This window comes from Lampetra fluviatilis, chromosome 13, assembly GCF_964198595.1.
Source record: "Lampetra fluviatilis chromosome 13, kcLamFluv1.1, whole genome shotgun sequence".
Lineage (NCBI taxonomy): Eukaryota > Metazoa > Chordata > Hyperoartia > Petromyzontiformes > Petromyzontidae > Lampetra > Lampetra fluviatilis.
Genome location: NC_136287.1, coordinates 5,762,850 through 5,779,462, shown reverse-complemented (window position 1 = coordinate 5,779,462; position 16,613 = coordinate 5,762,850). Strand labels below are relative to the sequence as shown.

The 16,613-nt window shown below is 41.5% G+C and overlaps 1 protein-coding gene across 2 annotated transcripts in view; it reads right to left on the bottom strand.

Moving 5' to 3' along the window:
* Nucleotides 1–607: 607 nt before the first annotated feature.
* Nucleotides 608–16,613, bottom strand: part of GLCE (glucuronic acid epimerase) — a 37,945-nt gene continuing 21,939 nt past the window's right edge. The window contains exons 2-5 of one of the 2 annotated variants that reach the window (XM_078862141.1): nucleotides 11,632–12,275; nucleotides 10,107–10,349; nucleotides 8,869–9,479; nucleotides 608–7,625 (exon numbers count right to left, since the gene is read on the bottom strand). In XM_078862141.1, coding sequence (XP_078718267.1) covers nucleotides 7,218–7,625; nucleotides 8,869–9,479; nucleotides 10,107–10,349; nucleotides 11,632–12,262 — 1,893 coding nt within the window. In that variant the 5' untranslated portion in view covers nucleotides 12,263–12,275 and the 3' untranslated portion in view covers nucleotides 608–7,217. The remainder of the gene's footprint in view (nucleotides 7,626–8,868; nucleotides 9,480–10,106; nucleotides 10,350–11,631; nucleotides 12,276–16,613) is intronic. The other variant, XM_078862142.1, reaches the window with a different exon arrangement.

Below are 16,613 nucleotides of genomic sequence, written 5' to 3'. Positions count from 1 at the left end.
TTCGGCACGATGTCCCATGTGTTTCGCTCCACGTGCAGGGAGCTTCTTCAGGAAACGAATTGAGTTCATCGCCTTAAGTGCAAACCAAAAACATCGGATGGCTATGCAGCACAACTGCGAAAACCCACGCAGTTGTAATTGCTCCCCATATTGATTCCCAGCTCAGGCAAAATGTGAAACTGCTGATTTTTGTATTTTTTTTTCCGTATATATCAGTTGAAAGGATCGAATTCGAGTCCAAACATACGATCAGCACCGTCTAACCTTCATAAAGATAATTGTCGGACGTAGAATGTCACATTTAAGTGCCAGCATACCACCAGCAGTTGTGATTTTGACAGTACAAATTTTAACAATGGATAAAATTACCTTTTAACCGTTACTATACTCATGTGCATGCTTTAAAGTCAGACGCCTGCTTGCGTGTTTGTACACACACAATAACAAAGTAGCGTATTTTCTTCTTCTTTTCAAAGCTGGCGGGACGTCGAGTGCACCAAATAATAAACACGGCAACTAAAAGGGTGCCAATTTCACGGGAGCTCGGTTGGAAATGAATAACAAAGCACAACTTCAATGACAAATACATCAGATGTCATTGGGCATTTTCAGAGCAGCTTTTAATATAAGCACATTTAAATGTACATACACGGGGACCGCAAATTTTCACAAAATAAAAAAAAAACGGCGATGCAGTTTGCTTTGAACGAAAATGTGTGATATACCAGCGGCAGAAATATTCTAATGCGTGTTGTGCTTGAATAGTGCACGCACCAAATGTGGGCAAAAATACCGAGGTGTATGATATATTCACAAGCACTGTGCAATGTTATGTTTTCTAATTGTGCATACACACTGACCAGAGGTACCGTAAAATAACTGTCAAGAATCGCTTACAATGAACGTTTGAAATAATTATTATAATAATAAACATTGTGCTTCATTGATACAACTTTTCATAACTCATTATCCAGTTTGGGGAAAATCCATTGAACAAAACTGATCAACCACCGATAAATATTCAAGTGTGCTGGTGTCTGTGATAATTTCATTTATGCGTTTTGTTCGTGATTGTGTAACATTGAAATAACTAATGCTCATCCTGTAAAGATTTACAAGCAAAACTAAATCATGTAATTTAGTGAAATGTGGTTCCAATAGTATATATAAATAATGGCATTGCGCACACATCTAACAGCGATACAAGAAAATAAATCAACTTGGTTTGTCGCAGTCTGCGAGCAGGCGAGGGAGAATTGAGTGTTAACTCCCCATCACACTACTATGGCTCCTTGACAGGAACCCCCACGTAACCCTCTGTACGGTCTATATCTGTAGGCTATAATTGCAATAGGTGTTGTAATATTGAAGAAAGAGACATAGGGTGGTTTACCTTGGTAGGGGCAGAAGCTATGTACACCCTGCTGCTACAGGGCTTCCGACTCGATATATTTTGTTACGTAGCATTGTGCATGTATACGGATCATTTTGGCCACAAGGTGGCCCCACATACTGTATACATGTGGTACATAACTGAGCATTTTAAATGTGTGGTTATCCTGCTACATGTCGATTGGTGTAATTGTGCCATGCAATACTATATCTGGGAAAGGGAAGATGCATTGTTATCCAATATAAATTATGGGTTGGACCTTCCTTTGTTCACATAGGAATTAAAGGGAATGCCCACTTCAATTGGAAATTGTATTATAAACCAGTAATGGGGTGATTGTTTAAGGTAAGAAATATTACTTCCGACTAATAGCATGTTTAATTAAATGGGGTTACATAGTTAAGTGGTTGTACTGGATAACAATGGAAGGCCCAATTTCATTGCATATACAGTGTATATTTTCAATATACAATCCATTTTTTTACAATTGGTGGCAAAATAAATTGAGTGTAAAATATTTATACATTTTTTTTTACAATTTTAAGTGAACATCTTGAAAGAAAATTCCATTCATAATCATGGTATACAAAATATTCCTTTGGGCTATATAACTGTATGAGAATAAAATACAAGGGAATTGAATCTGTACTGGGAAAACAAAAATGTAACATCTGGTATATATATTTTTTGGCTACACAACTCAACAATAATTCTCAGAACTTGGAAAATCTATTGTTTAGGTTTTTTTTCAATTGTAAGTCCCAATACGGGTATTACTGTGCAAAGCACTTCACTGTCGTATTTCTGTACCGTAATGTTTTATTCCCTTGTATACAAAACAAACCGTAGAGCTATATGTACACATACAATGCAATCCACTCGCATATAATGCAACACACTTGGGGTGACAAAAACCTCAAAAATAAAAATAGACTACATTTATAACACCACAAACCAATCATGTCATTAGATTGAAAAATATATATATAGCAAAAAAACTCACCACCAAACTTGGCTATGAAGTGGGACCATCATTATACGTTTTAAAAAGCATCTCAACAGGCTCGAAGCACACACGAGTCTAATGTACCCTTATTTTTACACGATTTTGGAGATCAACGAATACGCCTTGCATAGATTTAGTGATTGCATCTGCCTAACTTCATAGAACTGCTCATGTTTACGCATAATCTACCATTAAATGCAAGTACTGCGTTGCCCAACTTAAAGCAATTCAAAAGCGTGGCGAATGACTGCTGTGAAACCATTGATAATAATTTCGTACGCAGTGCCAGCCAAATAGGCTCAATGCTAATGTGCTGTAGCCGCATCTGCCATAACATTGTGCTTTCCCCCATAATTTTTTTCGCAGCAACGAAAATTCTCTGTACTCCCACAATAGCCATGTGTCTGGTTTAAAAGCGATAAGGCTGCGTTATTCTACAAAGTGAAGTCAGGATGACCTATTATGCCACGTGACTTTGTCCGTAGCTTCCCAGTCTGGTTATACAACACATCGTGTGTACTCGAACAACAACCGGAATCCATTACATTAAACTGTGCAATTATGGCTAATTACCACATGAAAACCTGCAGACAAACCGATGATCGATGCAAGGTTGCACACCGCCTATTCCAGCAATGGCAGCTTTCAAAAGAAAAAATCGTCCGATCGTATAATACATTGTATGGCTTTTATACATTACAGTATATGCTTAAAGTGTAGCTTATAATGAAAATCACAAAAAAACACATTCCACTCCTTAATTACAAACAACCCATACATTATCAACTTCTTCTCGTACCATATAATTTATTTTAAATCACAAATACTGCAAGGCGGAAACCTTTTCGTACGGAAATAGAAGGGTTTAGTCAGTTACATTAACCCTGTTTTCGTGGTCCAGGAAGGGCCACGCTTTCCATACAAATCGGATCTCTCTCTCCCCTGCCAGAATTTGATGGAAACAAATACTCTGGAGGTGAATCGCACACAAGCAATTCCTGTCGTGGCACTCCATCGGGTATTCAACTCAAAACTGCGTCAGTCAAAACAAATTAACAGCTCTCTATATATAACCACAGCAAAGAGCGATTGTATAATGCGTGCATGTCTGTTTTATATTAATTTTCTCTGTAACTTTAGTCCATGTCCTTTGTGAAATTTTAACTGCACAACCCATTCTGCATACTAAGCCACAATTTAATGAGAACGCAATTTAAACACACACACACATGCAATGTCTTAGTCCATGGCAACTAAAAGAATGGGACAGAAAGATGTCAGGAACACAAATGCGGAGTTTACAAAATGTGGACCACATTTTTTTTATGCATCACAGGCAGTGGACAAGCATATTGCACACAAAGAAGAAACTGTGGTCTGGATTCAAAATGGGCTATTGATTCTTCCGAACTGCTTCATCTCAAGCTGGCATTTGCCAATGATGTGACGCTATTCAACTGGTAATGGTGGATGGATGTATTTGCTTCCTTTCAATTTGCCACCTTCAAAATCTCTCTAATGGAAACATCTTCTCTTTCTCCCATGACAAACTAAAGGCTCTCATTGAATGCACCCTGCTCAAGTTGGATGCAGGTCGATATGTAATGTGTCATTTCACGCTTGTTGAATGTGCTGGTCTTGGGAGGAAAATATTCCTTTCTTTAAGATCCTCGGTGAGAAAAAAGACATTTGAATCTCTTTCCCGAGACCAGTCCAAGGAAAACAAGATGCTTGGAGCATCGCAGGTCATCATCATTGGCTTTAGTCAATCCACTGCTGGATGAAGAGCTGACCAAACCACAGCCAATTCTCACTATCCTGCTATGTAACAATCCACCTAATTATTGCACACAACGAGCTGATTTCAGCACTCCATCTCCTTGGTAGGCGTACTCTCGAATGCAAAGATGTTGGGCCAATTTCTAGGTTAAATTATTCATATGAACAGCCTCTATTTCAAAACAATAGGTTGGATACAATTTCATTCATGGAAATATCTATTCTCAATCTCACACTACATCTAAAGCCTGAATGTCAGAATTACCAACTAAGGCAAAGATAAATTACTATGACTATTTTGTAAATGGGCCTTTTTAACTAAAATGGAGAGGAGGGAGTAGACCGTCATAAACAGGACGATGCAAATTCACAGGAAAGTGACCCAGTCTATCATTGCTTAACGGCAGTGTGATCTGCAAATTTTGGAAGTAATTTTTTCACTTGCAAATGTCAAAATATTAAAATGCATGCGATTTAATCTGTCATATGAATGGCACCTTCCAGAGCACCTTGCAATGGCTCTTTGGTTGTGCCGACTCTCGCACAAGACCCGTCACCATCAGCTGCAGAAATTTAGAAACACTGACACATGTGCAGTCACTCATTAGACTGCATGACTCGGGAAATTTTCAGCCATCCACCTTATTACAAGAATCGATGCGTGATGATGATGTGTCCTTTGACTGAAGCTTGACTCACTGGCGACATGCTGACAAGCCTGACACCTTTCATATTTTTCAGGATGTTGACCTCCCCGTGCCAATTGACAGTGCCTTAAGCTAATGACCATCATTCATATTTCACAATTTGTTGAAAGCACCGTGGTTTCATCAATTATATGAAATGCATTAATGCGTTGGGAAGGTAACGAGATCAGACACTGCAGTAAAGTAGTCCCAAAAAAGCAACTACTGTGCTATGCCACTAGGGGCCACCGTAATCATTTCTGCAGTTACCACTAACATTGATTTAACTAGATAATAATAATCAATTTTGAGTAGGTAGCATGCACCCATACAATAATTTAAATTCAAAACATTATTTTTCTGCCATGACAATTCATCAAGTCATTTGTTGCCCAAGCGCAGGCATGCTCTGACACGTGCATACTGTATTACCCTTTGTAGTCGAGCACATCCAATTTTGTGGGATTCGCAGCACTACAAATGAAAGCTTGAAAAGCTGTCCAAAATGCCAGGTATTGAGTGGTGATGCCCGATCTCGGGGCATACAAGTGCTTCTCAAGAAGAGTGTTTTTATAGCAAGAGTCAACAGAGCACACTCTCTTGACACTGAAAATTCACCTACAGCCTTGCTGTGCCAATTCCTTGTGAGTAGTCTCATCCGTTACGGAGCCTGCACAGGCCACGAAGCTACCGTGTGCCTGTTCCCACCCCCACCGCCGTTGCGTTTTTGGGGCTCCACGAGTTTTGCAAGATGCTTTAGCCAAAGTAAAACATCTTATTCAAGACAATGCCCATGACTCACTATGTGGAGGTGTACAGATGACATCTCTCCGAGGTTGCCTTTGGACTACATTCGGCTAGATCAACGTTCTTGAAGATATCCTGTGGCATTCTGTGTAAGACCCTTTGTATGCATCAAACACAAAGAGGAAAGCACAGATGTGTATATGAACAGGAAACCCTAGAATGAAAATGGATGAAAGGTACTAATTTAAAATAACTGGCCAAACATCTCAGTTGACAAATTCCATGGTAAATAAGTAAACTGAATTATTACATCACGCTGGCGAGATGTTAACTACCTTGCCTGGTATGCAGGAGATCGTGGTTCGATCCTGACCCTGACGCCTGTATATTTGGAGTTTGCGTGTTCTCTCCGTGATTGCGTGGATTTTTCTCCAGGTCCTCCGCTTTTTCCCTCCACATTTAGAAACGTGCGTTTAGAGTATTTGGCCGCTCTAAATGTCCACGCGATAAGCCACTTCATAGAGAAATTATTTGTGGCCAGGTCGCTTCTGAAAAAGAGCTATATAGCTAAGTGGGTCTTACCTGGTAAAATAAAACATAGTTTATAGTTTACAAGTCGTCGTTTGTTAAATGCAGAATTAAAAACAGAGTTGCGCAATATTTCCTAATCTAATTAAATCCAAAAAATTAACCACCGTGCCACAGCAAATAAAACAGTGGCATCCCCTACTGAATGCAAGGTGCGGGAACCATGCGAACGAGTGCCTTTGTCGTGCGATTCTCCTCCACAGTCTTAATCCGCAGATCCTTAGTGGGAGAGAGAGAGTGACCAGCTCCTATTGGTGTGGAAAAAATGGTCTCGGCGCCTTGGATGTACAAAAAAACCCACAGTATCAAATATAATCTTTTAACAAAAAGCCTTTGAAAAATATAACATTGGAAGCAGCAATATAAATTCACACCTTAAAGCAAACCTGACTGGATGTTCAACCCAAAAAAAAATCCCCTACAAGCGCAAATGTGCATTAACACACAAAGAACAGCCCGTGGCTTATTTTGCCATTACATGCCTTTACCGTTCCAACAGATAAAAACTAGACTTGTGCTTATAAGTCCAAAGTAGCCAAACCGCGACCATGCTGTATTATCGTAGAAATATAGTTAGTAATAAATGGAATGTAAAAATCAATGTTTATCACTTTAACAGAAAAGAAACATTTTCAAGTATTCCCACAATGTAAAATTCTGAAAGTGCCAAATGCTCAGCCTATTCCTGCTCGCTTAAAGAGTTGTGGAAATGATAAATGTGGTTAAAACAGTGAAGGATATTTACACAAAACAGCATGGCAGGACTTTTGGATATTTTGGATGTGGGAGGTGTAATATAACATCTGGCCAAACTATCATTATAGCAATCATTGAATGCATATCACCTTTACTATATCTCATGCTTTCTTTGGTACCATCTTGAATTGGTTTTGGACCGTTAATGACATAAGTTATGCAAATGTCTATTAAAAAAAAACTCTAAATTTAAAACATAACCTCTACATAATCATCTATATTCAAGATCTTCCAAGAAGCTCCACATGGAACGACACCAGCCTCAGTTGTGTTTAGCTTTTTGTCCTTTCATGTAGCCCAGCCATCGGCGGACGGTCTCCTTGAAGATCGGCGCAGGGTCGATGGAGGCCAGCAACTGCAACTGGTTAATGTGCGTCGTGTGGTAGTCCCAGCGCGCCAGGTTGGGCGCGATGCCCAGCACGAAGTGCCGCAGGTCATAGATGGTGCCCGCGCCGGAGTCGTAGAGGGGCAACAGGGCGCGCAGCGACTCCATGCCGCGCTGGAAGAGCCGTCGCGCATCCTCGCCCTCCGCCTCGCCGGCCGTTTGGCTGAGGTCATACAGGCCGATGAGGGAGTAGATAAAGCCGTTGAGGACGAAAGAGCTTGGCGAAGTGGGGTACTCCTCGTACCAGTCGTAGCGGTTCATGAAGACTGCCTTCACCCCGCCGTCCTGCCAATGAAAAAAAAACAGCGCAGCATTTCAAAGAATTAAGGCGCTGCTTTGAAAATAAACATTTTGGGATGGACACACTTTTAATGAGATTGCAAAGTACATAAAAAATATACCTCGAGGAGCAATTAAAATAGACTTACATAACAGCCGAGATTACTTTTAGCTGCAGAGTGCACACGCAATACCAGAAATCGAATTAAACATTACGACCTAATTATTTCTTTCTTTATAAAGTCCCTCCAGAAAAACGCGATTATGCGATCGCAAGATTTCACGCAAAATCAGCCAAAGTCCGCATATTTATGCGGGGGACGCGTTTTTTCAAATACGCCGCACTTTCGCCGCATAAATTGCAGATTTCCGCGCGCAAAATATGCGGGCTTGCATGATTTCATAATCCCCGCATTTTCGTTGCAAAAAGTCACATATATCTTAGCAGAAAGTTGAAAAATGTTGCGTTTACTTCACACAAGCGCAGCCATTTCCCCTGTTGCCATGGGAACGTTATGAAGTGACGTCACTCATTACGCGACATCATTGAAAAGCTGCAAACCCCGCGATGCCAATGAAACCATGATGAAGCCCGCAAATCTTTCTCATTTGCCAACAAACATAAGCGCAAAAGACCGCGCAAAGCAGTTCCCCAGTGTGTTACATGACAGTGGGGGCAAATTATTTTGCATAGCTACCTCTGTAAAACAGGAAGCACACATTTTATTTTTTAATATTTTATTTATTCATTTTTACAGAAGTTGTAGCATATTCATTTTGTAAAGCTACAGAACTTGTTCGACTCAATGTTTTGTAAGTTTGAGCCATCTGTTTGTTAAGGTCTGAAATAAAACAAGATGAGAACTTAAATATTCCCAGCACTTTCTGTGATGTAGTATGCTTGCTTATCATAGGAAGTAATAAGAAATGACTCTTTACATTAAAGTAGTAGCCTAGTGAATAGGGTGTTGGGGGAATCACTTTTTTTTCTCTTTTTCATCAAACCGCAGTTTTTGCAAGTTCCCGCAATTTTTGCAAGTTCCCGCAATTTAATCGCATAAAATTGCATAAATATCCCGCATATTCCATCGCATTTTTTAAGAAAACGTGCCGCATAATCAACGATTTTTGCCCGCAACAATCACCAAAAAACTCCGCGTTTTTCTGGAGGGACTGTTTATAAAACACCACAGCACCCACATTCACGAAGCACCGATGCCCAAGTTATAGCCCAGCAAAGAAGATTCACCTGCGATGCAATCGTGAAGGGACCTGTTGCTCTGAGAGCAGCACGCAGGTATCGCTCGTCCCTCGTGAGGCGGTAGGCCCGGACAAGTATGGACATCGCCTGACCCTGTGCCATCGCTGAGTACCAGCCGGGTTCCAGCGGCCGAAAGCCCTCCCCGAGCCGGCGCGTGACGCCGATGGGCCAGCCTCCCTTGCCGTCCTGGTTGCGGATGAGCCACTCGCTGGCCGCGAAAAAGGCCGCCATGTGCGCGGTGGTGGCCAGGGTCACATTGTCGACCGCCCCTTTCCCACGCAGCGTCACTCTGCTGACTTTGCGGATCAGTATCTTGGTGGGCTTCACGGCTTTGGTGTTGGAGAGGCCCACCCCTTTCTTGAGGTCTGTGAGGAGGTCGCGGGTGAGGGTGCTCCACACGGTTCGCTCTCCGATGCCGTAGTAAATGTCTCGCTCTTTGACGTGCAGGAGCTGCTTGTTCGTGACATAGTGTATCGTGTACCGCTTCTCGGTGGTCTCCAGCTCAACGGAAATGCTGCCGTTTGACTGAAACTTGACGTTCAAAGACAGCATGAAGTCCTTGGTGTTCTCGAGTGCACGGGAAACCCCTTTTGACGACTCTGCAGTAGACGACAGAATGTCACTCAACTGATATGCATTGGTCACTTAAAAAGATGGCTGCAACATTTACGCAACGAGGAGGTGAAAGTTATGAAAAAAAACAACGGTATACCCAGGCTTCATATGTACGTTACATTATCTCATAATAATAAGAAGATAATTCATCGAATGAAATAATTTCACCGGGTGAGAACCCATTGAGGCAAACATCTCTTTTGTAATGTAATGCGATTCAAACGTAAACCCGCAGAGCTCTGACGTAAAAAAAACATTCAGTTGCTCCTTTTACAGATCTCGCAGTTCTAGGTAAGCCTGCATTGTAATTAAAATGCAAGCATGGATTTACATGCATGTTAAATAAATATAGTGCCTAAAGGCAAGCAAAATACTCCAAGCTCCCGCAAAGAGTGCACAGTAACCAGACGCGTACAAAATAACGGGTGATTTCTCCAAGCTTGGCAACTTGTTGACAAGGGGATTGAAATAAAATTAACCAAGGGATTTGACGCAATGCCAGCAGGCAAGACTCCATAAGCTTTCAGGAGAAGCAGATGGGCCATCCTCACAATCCCTGCTTAATAAATGACCTCAAGGATTGCGGAGTAAGGACAGCAGTAAACGCTTACCTGCTGCTGCTGTGGCAAACTGCTTGACGTAGTTTGCTCTCTCCCGGTCCATTACGCTGATAAGTGAGCAGCCACCAGGGACGTCCCAGTGTGAGGAGGGCCCACCACCCTCTCCGGTCTCGTAGACCTCCACGCGAGGAGCTTTCTCCGTCAGGTTTTTGCTGAAGTGGCTCAGGCCATACTGGGCTATCTGGATTGGGTAGAAGTAGCCCTGTGGACCCCACTGCGTTGATATTGGCACACCTGCACGACAAGTGTGAGAAGATGTACTTTTGATATGAAGAAGCAGGCAAACGAAACTCGACGTAGAATGGAAATAATAAAATAATAAAAATACAATTTTATAAAATAATTCTCACGACGTTTCGGCCACAACGCAAGCAGCCGTCCTCAGGTAAAGAATAGGTCTGTCGAGAAGACAGAGTCTGAAACAAAAACAAAAATTCAGACTGTCTTCTCGACAGACCTATTCTTCACCTGAGGACGGCTGATTGCGTTGTGGCCGAAACGTCGTGAGAATTATTTTATTATGTTTTATTTTTATTATTTTATTATTTCCATTCTACGTGACTTTACCGAAAGAACCAAGAAGATGAATCCCTGCAGTCACGAAAGTTTTAAATCGAAATAAAATAGACATTATACCATACATGTGTATGTACTTATCAAAGTGACTTTCTGAAAATATTTTCTCGCTTAAAGACGATTCCCCCCCCCCCCCCCCCCACAGATGTGGTCATGATGAATTGCTAAGAAACATTAACCACGTTTTATTTTCAGCACTTTGTTAAGCGTTCCATCAGCAATATACATCAGGCTCAACTACACCTACAAACCAGACCTCAACACAAATCAATATCTTCAAACGTAAGGACTAGAATCTTAAAAAGGTTACCTCTTGTTGTGAAAAATCAAACGTTTTTTGTCCATTTTTTTCCCCCAAAACACCCCAGGGAAATATTACAGCAACGTTAAATTAGATTTCCTAGAGACCTTTTTAATGTATTCTACATCATACCTTGATGACATGCACAGTTTAAGTTGAATCGATAGTAATGCTATTTTGTAACCTTAATGGATGTCGAGTAGAGCTCATGACAGCTTTAGAATGCTGTGCTTTATTTTCCACAAGGTTAAAAAAGCAGTAAAATCAATAAGAAAAACCTCTTGGTCCATAACAGAATAGAGTACACGTCGCAGGACTACTTAAATGATTAAATGTGCTCGTACAAACTTTTAAACATTCATCTTTTTACTTTTTAATAAGCCTTGAAGTCGGTAAATCAACGCAACAGACATATTTTACATATTATGCAGTTTTTCTAACAAAAAATTGGCATGTAAATGTTTTCTGACATCCAAATTAGATTACATTTATACGCTTGACATGTGTTTTAAACTCACTTCTCGACATTCTTAGCTTTCACGAATAATTTACTCAGATTGAACCGAAATATAAAACTCATAATGCGGCTAATGATATTTGACATAGCAGTGCACACAATTTTTTAAAAGTCATACAGACCTTCCACTCCACTGATGCACTTGACACGGTCACGAACTTCCACATTGTAGCCCTCAAAGGACATGAAGACGCCATCTGGCTTGTACAGGTCCTGCTGGTTGTACACCTTCGAGTAAGAGTGTGAGAACTCAAACCTCTCAAAGCCATCGTACGGGACGATCTTCCCATAAACCTCAAAATACTTCTCCACCCAGCTGAAGGGCAGATAGACATCGCTGCCTTCTCGACGGCCCTTGACAGTGTAATCATCATTGACAACACAATCGATCTCTTCGTACTTGATGCCGAGGGGCTTGCCTGCGTTCGCGGGTTTGAGCAATGGGACGGGCGACACCACCGGTGCAGCTGGGGGCTGGTGGCGCATGTCACCATTCCCTTGGCCGGGTCCGCCATCCACGACGACAGCCGGCTGCATCATACCCTGAGGAATGTCATTGGGGTCGGCGTGGGCCACCGCATCTCCCAGCACAGAGCGGTGGTGTCTGTCGGGCTCCTTGCCCGTGCCTAGGCCCTCCAAGACGTGCGTGCTCTCTGTGCCACATTTGTTCCACAGCAGGATGGTCACCAAGGAGAAGAGAGCGCAGATGACGATCAGGGACCGATAGTTAACGCGTGCCGCCAAGCAGCGCATGTTGGGACTGTATCTGAAAGGCAAAAGTAAAAACACCGCGATCAATGTCCCCACCCCAAAATAAGCCCGCACTACACTGCCTTAACACTGATTCGGTGAAATTCGCATGCTGTATTGTTTTCAGATTAACTTAACTGTTTTGTGTAGTATTATTATTTTAAATTATGAATGTTACATAAAACATAACATTCTCCAGCGCCTGTGAAAAAGTATGCCAAAATACCAGCAACACTTATGAAAGTGTTCGCATCTGCCATGCTAAAGCAAGTATTGGCTTGCCTGTTACTCTAACACTAAACAGTACAGCATACCACTCCTGTTACAGGCACGTATTGTCTTGCAAGGCACCTTAAGAAAACACTCTGCCAAGCCACATAAAAGCAAGCATAATCATTTCCAGACAATTATAACATTAAATATTATTTTTTATTGCCCTCATTACCAATTATGGAAATTCAGAGTTATATAATTAAAAATTATACGAATATCAATGCATGGTTTTCATGCAGCAAACTGCCAAAATCTGAATGCCATCAATGTGCTATTATAGAAAACATGTTTGCTCATATTCACTTGCGTTCCACATACAGTTTGGCTTTCATCCACAACAGCCCAAATCTGTCAAGATTTAACCTTGGGCTCCAGTACACATATGTCTGTGCAAACAGTATGTACACATAAAGAATGTTATTTATGTCTAACAAAAACAAAACATTGCTCTTTCTCAACATTTTTGTTTGCAAAAACGTACGACAGCATAGTGTTATTTTTTCAAATGTTTGCATTACATGGAGACTTGGCAAATGAAAAGTACAAATGTGTGACAGTTTCACGAAATGCAAAATGACAGCAAGAATCAAAAATTACATTTTAAATATAAGAAAAATAAATGGTTGTATCTAATTGTATTTCACGTGGCATAACGTACTGGGCTCTGCCACTATAGCGAAAGAACTTCGGGGCTGATCATCTGTTGGACAGTCCACTAGTCCAATGGACAGTCAAGCAAGATAATAAATCAAAAGCTGGAATGTGTAAAAGCTAATGATTAACACTGCAGGGGGCAATGGCTTGGCACTGAAAACACGGACACAGAATGTAAAAAATGCTCAAATATTTTCAGGCACAAATATTCCACATTAAGAGAAAATACATCAAAGGGGGTTTGTGTGTGTGTGTGCAAATGAAGCCAAGCTGATTATAAAATGCTTGTCAAGGTTCCGAGATTCCATTTGGATGCCTTACCATGTGCTAGAGCAAGCACTCATAGCAAGAATAACATTTAAATTGAGCATTACGGGAAGACGGGATCAATGATGGTCGAGTTAATGAGTCCCCAAATAAAATCCATATCGGCCACGGCGGATCTCCTGGAGGTACTGGGAAGTGCTCGCCATCGAGTGTGCAGTGAGCAGCGAGCGCGGCCAAGATGCGAGCTGGCTCAGCGAGACGAAACGTCGGACGCCGAGTGAAGCTCCGTAGTCCGTCGGCGCCGGGTGGTAAAAGCACCCCCCCCACTCCCCATAGGGCCGTGCGTGCCATACTGCCTTTGCGGCACAAGACTTCACCCCGACAATACGTGAGCACAAGCCATTATTCAATAAGTCTTAAATGGATTATAGCAAAGCATCGCATGTACTTTAATGCTCTTTCAGTTGTGCAAGAAAATCCTAAGTATTAAATGACCATGTAAGCTACTCCAGTGATTTTTTTTTCTTTCAAATGTTCATTTCATCACGGCATAAAGGAACAACATCTAAATTTATCGCACACAAAAACCGGAGTAGGTATGAGAGCAGATCTAAACCCTTCATATTTCTTTACCCTACAAATGTCTTTATAGCTGAAAACACTGACAATTTTTTTTTGCGATATCATCGTGCTTTACAATTATTTACTTTGGTTGACCTTAGGCTTTCCAATGCCTTTGTGATGATCTCTGACACAAATTGCTTTTCAGTCAATTTCCTATCCACATACAATCCATTGCTATTACACTCATGGGTGCTTACAAAATATGCTCCTCCTGCGAAGTAGGAGATATTAGGCATCTGCACGCACGGTCCACATTTAGATTCATAGCAGTAATGCACACAATCCGCTTACCCTTGCGAGTGTAATCAAATTTTGAATGTGCTGCACAATCATTCCAACGGCATTCACTAAAACACCTGTTACGTCTCTGTAAACCCAAATTCAAAAGGTGGTTAAAAGAGGGAAAACAAGATCGAAATGTTTTTTTTTGCCTACACGTGTTAAATGTAAAACCACCGTCATTTCCATCAACATACACACGGTGGTTTTAAAAACAGAAAAAAGCCCTGAAACTTAAACATATCAAACTGTGCATGATGCTGCATTTTCTACCTTAGAGCAAAAGTGCTCTAAACACAAGAATTCCCTTGTGAAAAGGCACACACGAAAACCGTGCATTCAGCAAAGAGTGAACTACTCTTTGCCGAGGATGAGAACCTACTGTCACAACTGCTTGCAGATAATTAAGAAGGCTTTCAACAGAAAATTGGTTGCAGACACAAGCACGCATTGGGACATGTAGCAGCATGCCAACATAAACACGCATACAGAAGTGCAAGACACACAACCGTCCACACTTGCGCACACGTATGTACGACGAGCACACGCTGATAAACGCCGACAATGCGTGCACACTCATAGTTCTGGCACTCGAGTGCATAGACAATAAAATATTCAAATGCTTCCATATGCTTGCACACAAACACATGCACTCACACACAGCCCCGCATGAGCACAAGGTTGAATAAGCCCATATGCCCCGAAGCGCATACAAGCTTCGAAGCACTTACAGTAAAAAAGAATACACGTTCCCACACATAATCCTAAAGTACCAACTCAGCTGAAAGCACAAAGGGTGTTTATCTATGCCTGTTTCACACATATATATAGTACTCTGCATATACACATTGCATGTACCACATATTAAGACATTATACTCACAAAAATAAACTAAGCTTATAGACCACGGCGCAAAGTTACCGCAAAATTCGGATGTCAAAGAGACACTTGATGTTCGAGACATCACTCAGTGTCGTAGCAAGCTGTCAACACAAAACGAATTTGCATCCTGTAAAAAAATGGTATTAAGCATGCAACAATTCCTTCCATGCAATATTTTCACCCCCCCAAAAAAACCGCAGATCTTTCCAAACTAAAGCATTCCTGCACAAGCATAAAGACGCCTAATCTCTCAGCATATTTCTGAGACCAAACAATGCCGCGACCGAGATGTATTTCGTATGTGGTGATGCACGGTCGGACTGGCGGAGCGTCATATACATTTTTCAGCAACGTTCATTTTAATGTGATACTGTCACAGCACTGCCAACTGGCATTTGTCTCATCGTACATTACCTTGGAATGGCTGATCAGGCAGAATGTCGGGTTGTATGCGATATTTAATACCCAGGCGTCCCGATGGCTCCTACCGTGATGGATCGCTCGCGAAAAGCTCTGCTCTCTAGTGCATGCTCAGCGGAAGGAATCGCGTGACATTAATCGCGATGCCTTGCAGCCCATTTTCTGTGTTACTAGCGCCATTTAATCTCGTGCACATTAAAATTAATAATTAAAGTGGGCCATTGTGAAATAAAAGGCACGAAAAAGTTAATGCATGATCCAATAACGAAACAGTAATGGACATATTTTACCAGCAATGCGCCATGGTACCGAGTTCAACAAATATTACCTAAAAACTACAGTGGCTCATGTGAACGACTGTCCAAACACCCCCAAAGACAAACGTAAATTATAATTCCAGTCTGGTATTTTGTTTCAACACACGCACACCACGAACAATTGTTTTATGTCTAGCAAAGATATTTAACTAAGCGCAATCGCCTCCCGAGTGGCTCGTAATCACTGCATGGAGACTCCAGAGAATAATGTTGTGACAAGGTGAAAATTGGGGGTGGGGGAGCGAACACAAACCACGTAAAACAGGTGTATTGAAGAAGCATACCTTTGAGCAAAGATGATAAATCCGTGCCATTTCCCCAAGCCCAAAACAGAAATCAGCTCGATAACAATGGCAGATGGCAAAAGCTAATCAACTGAACGTAATGGTGCAAAGATGGCTTGAACACAAAAAAGAAACTGATGCACATGAATAAAAGCACATCAAAGCAAAACAAATGTCAAAAATATGCAGATACAAATTTTAGATTCACAACAACAACAAAATCCGGGAGAGTCTCAGTTTAACAAGCACGAGCTGCAGGCACTGATGTGTAATGTTTCGACAAAATTATATTCGGTCTAAGTTTCAACTGTTTTTTTGTCCTCAGGAATCCCACCGAGGCAAATTAACACTCAA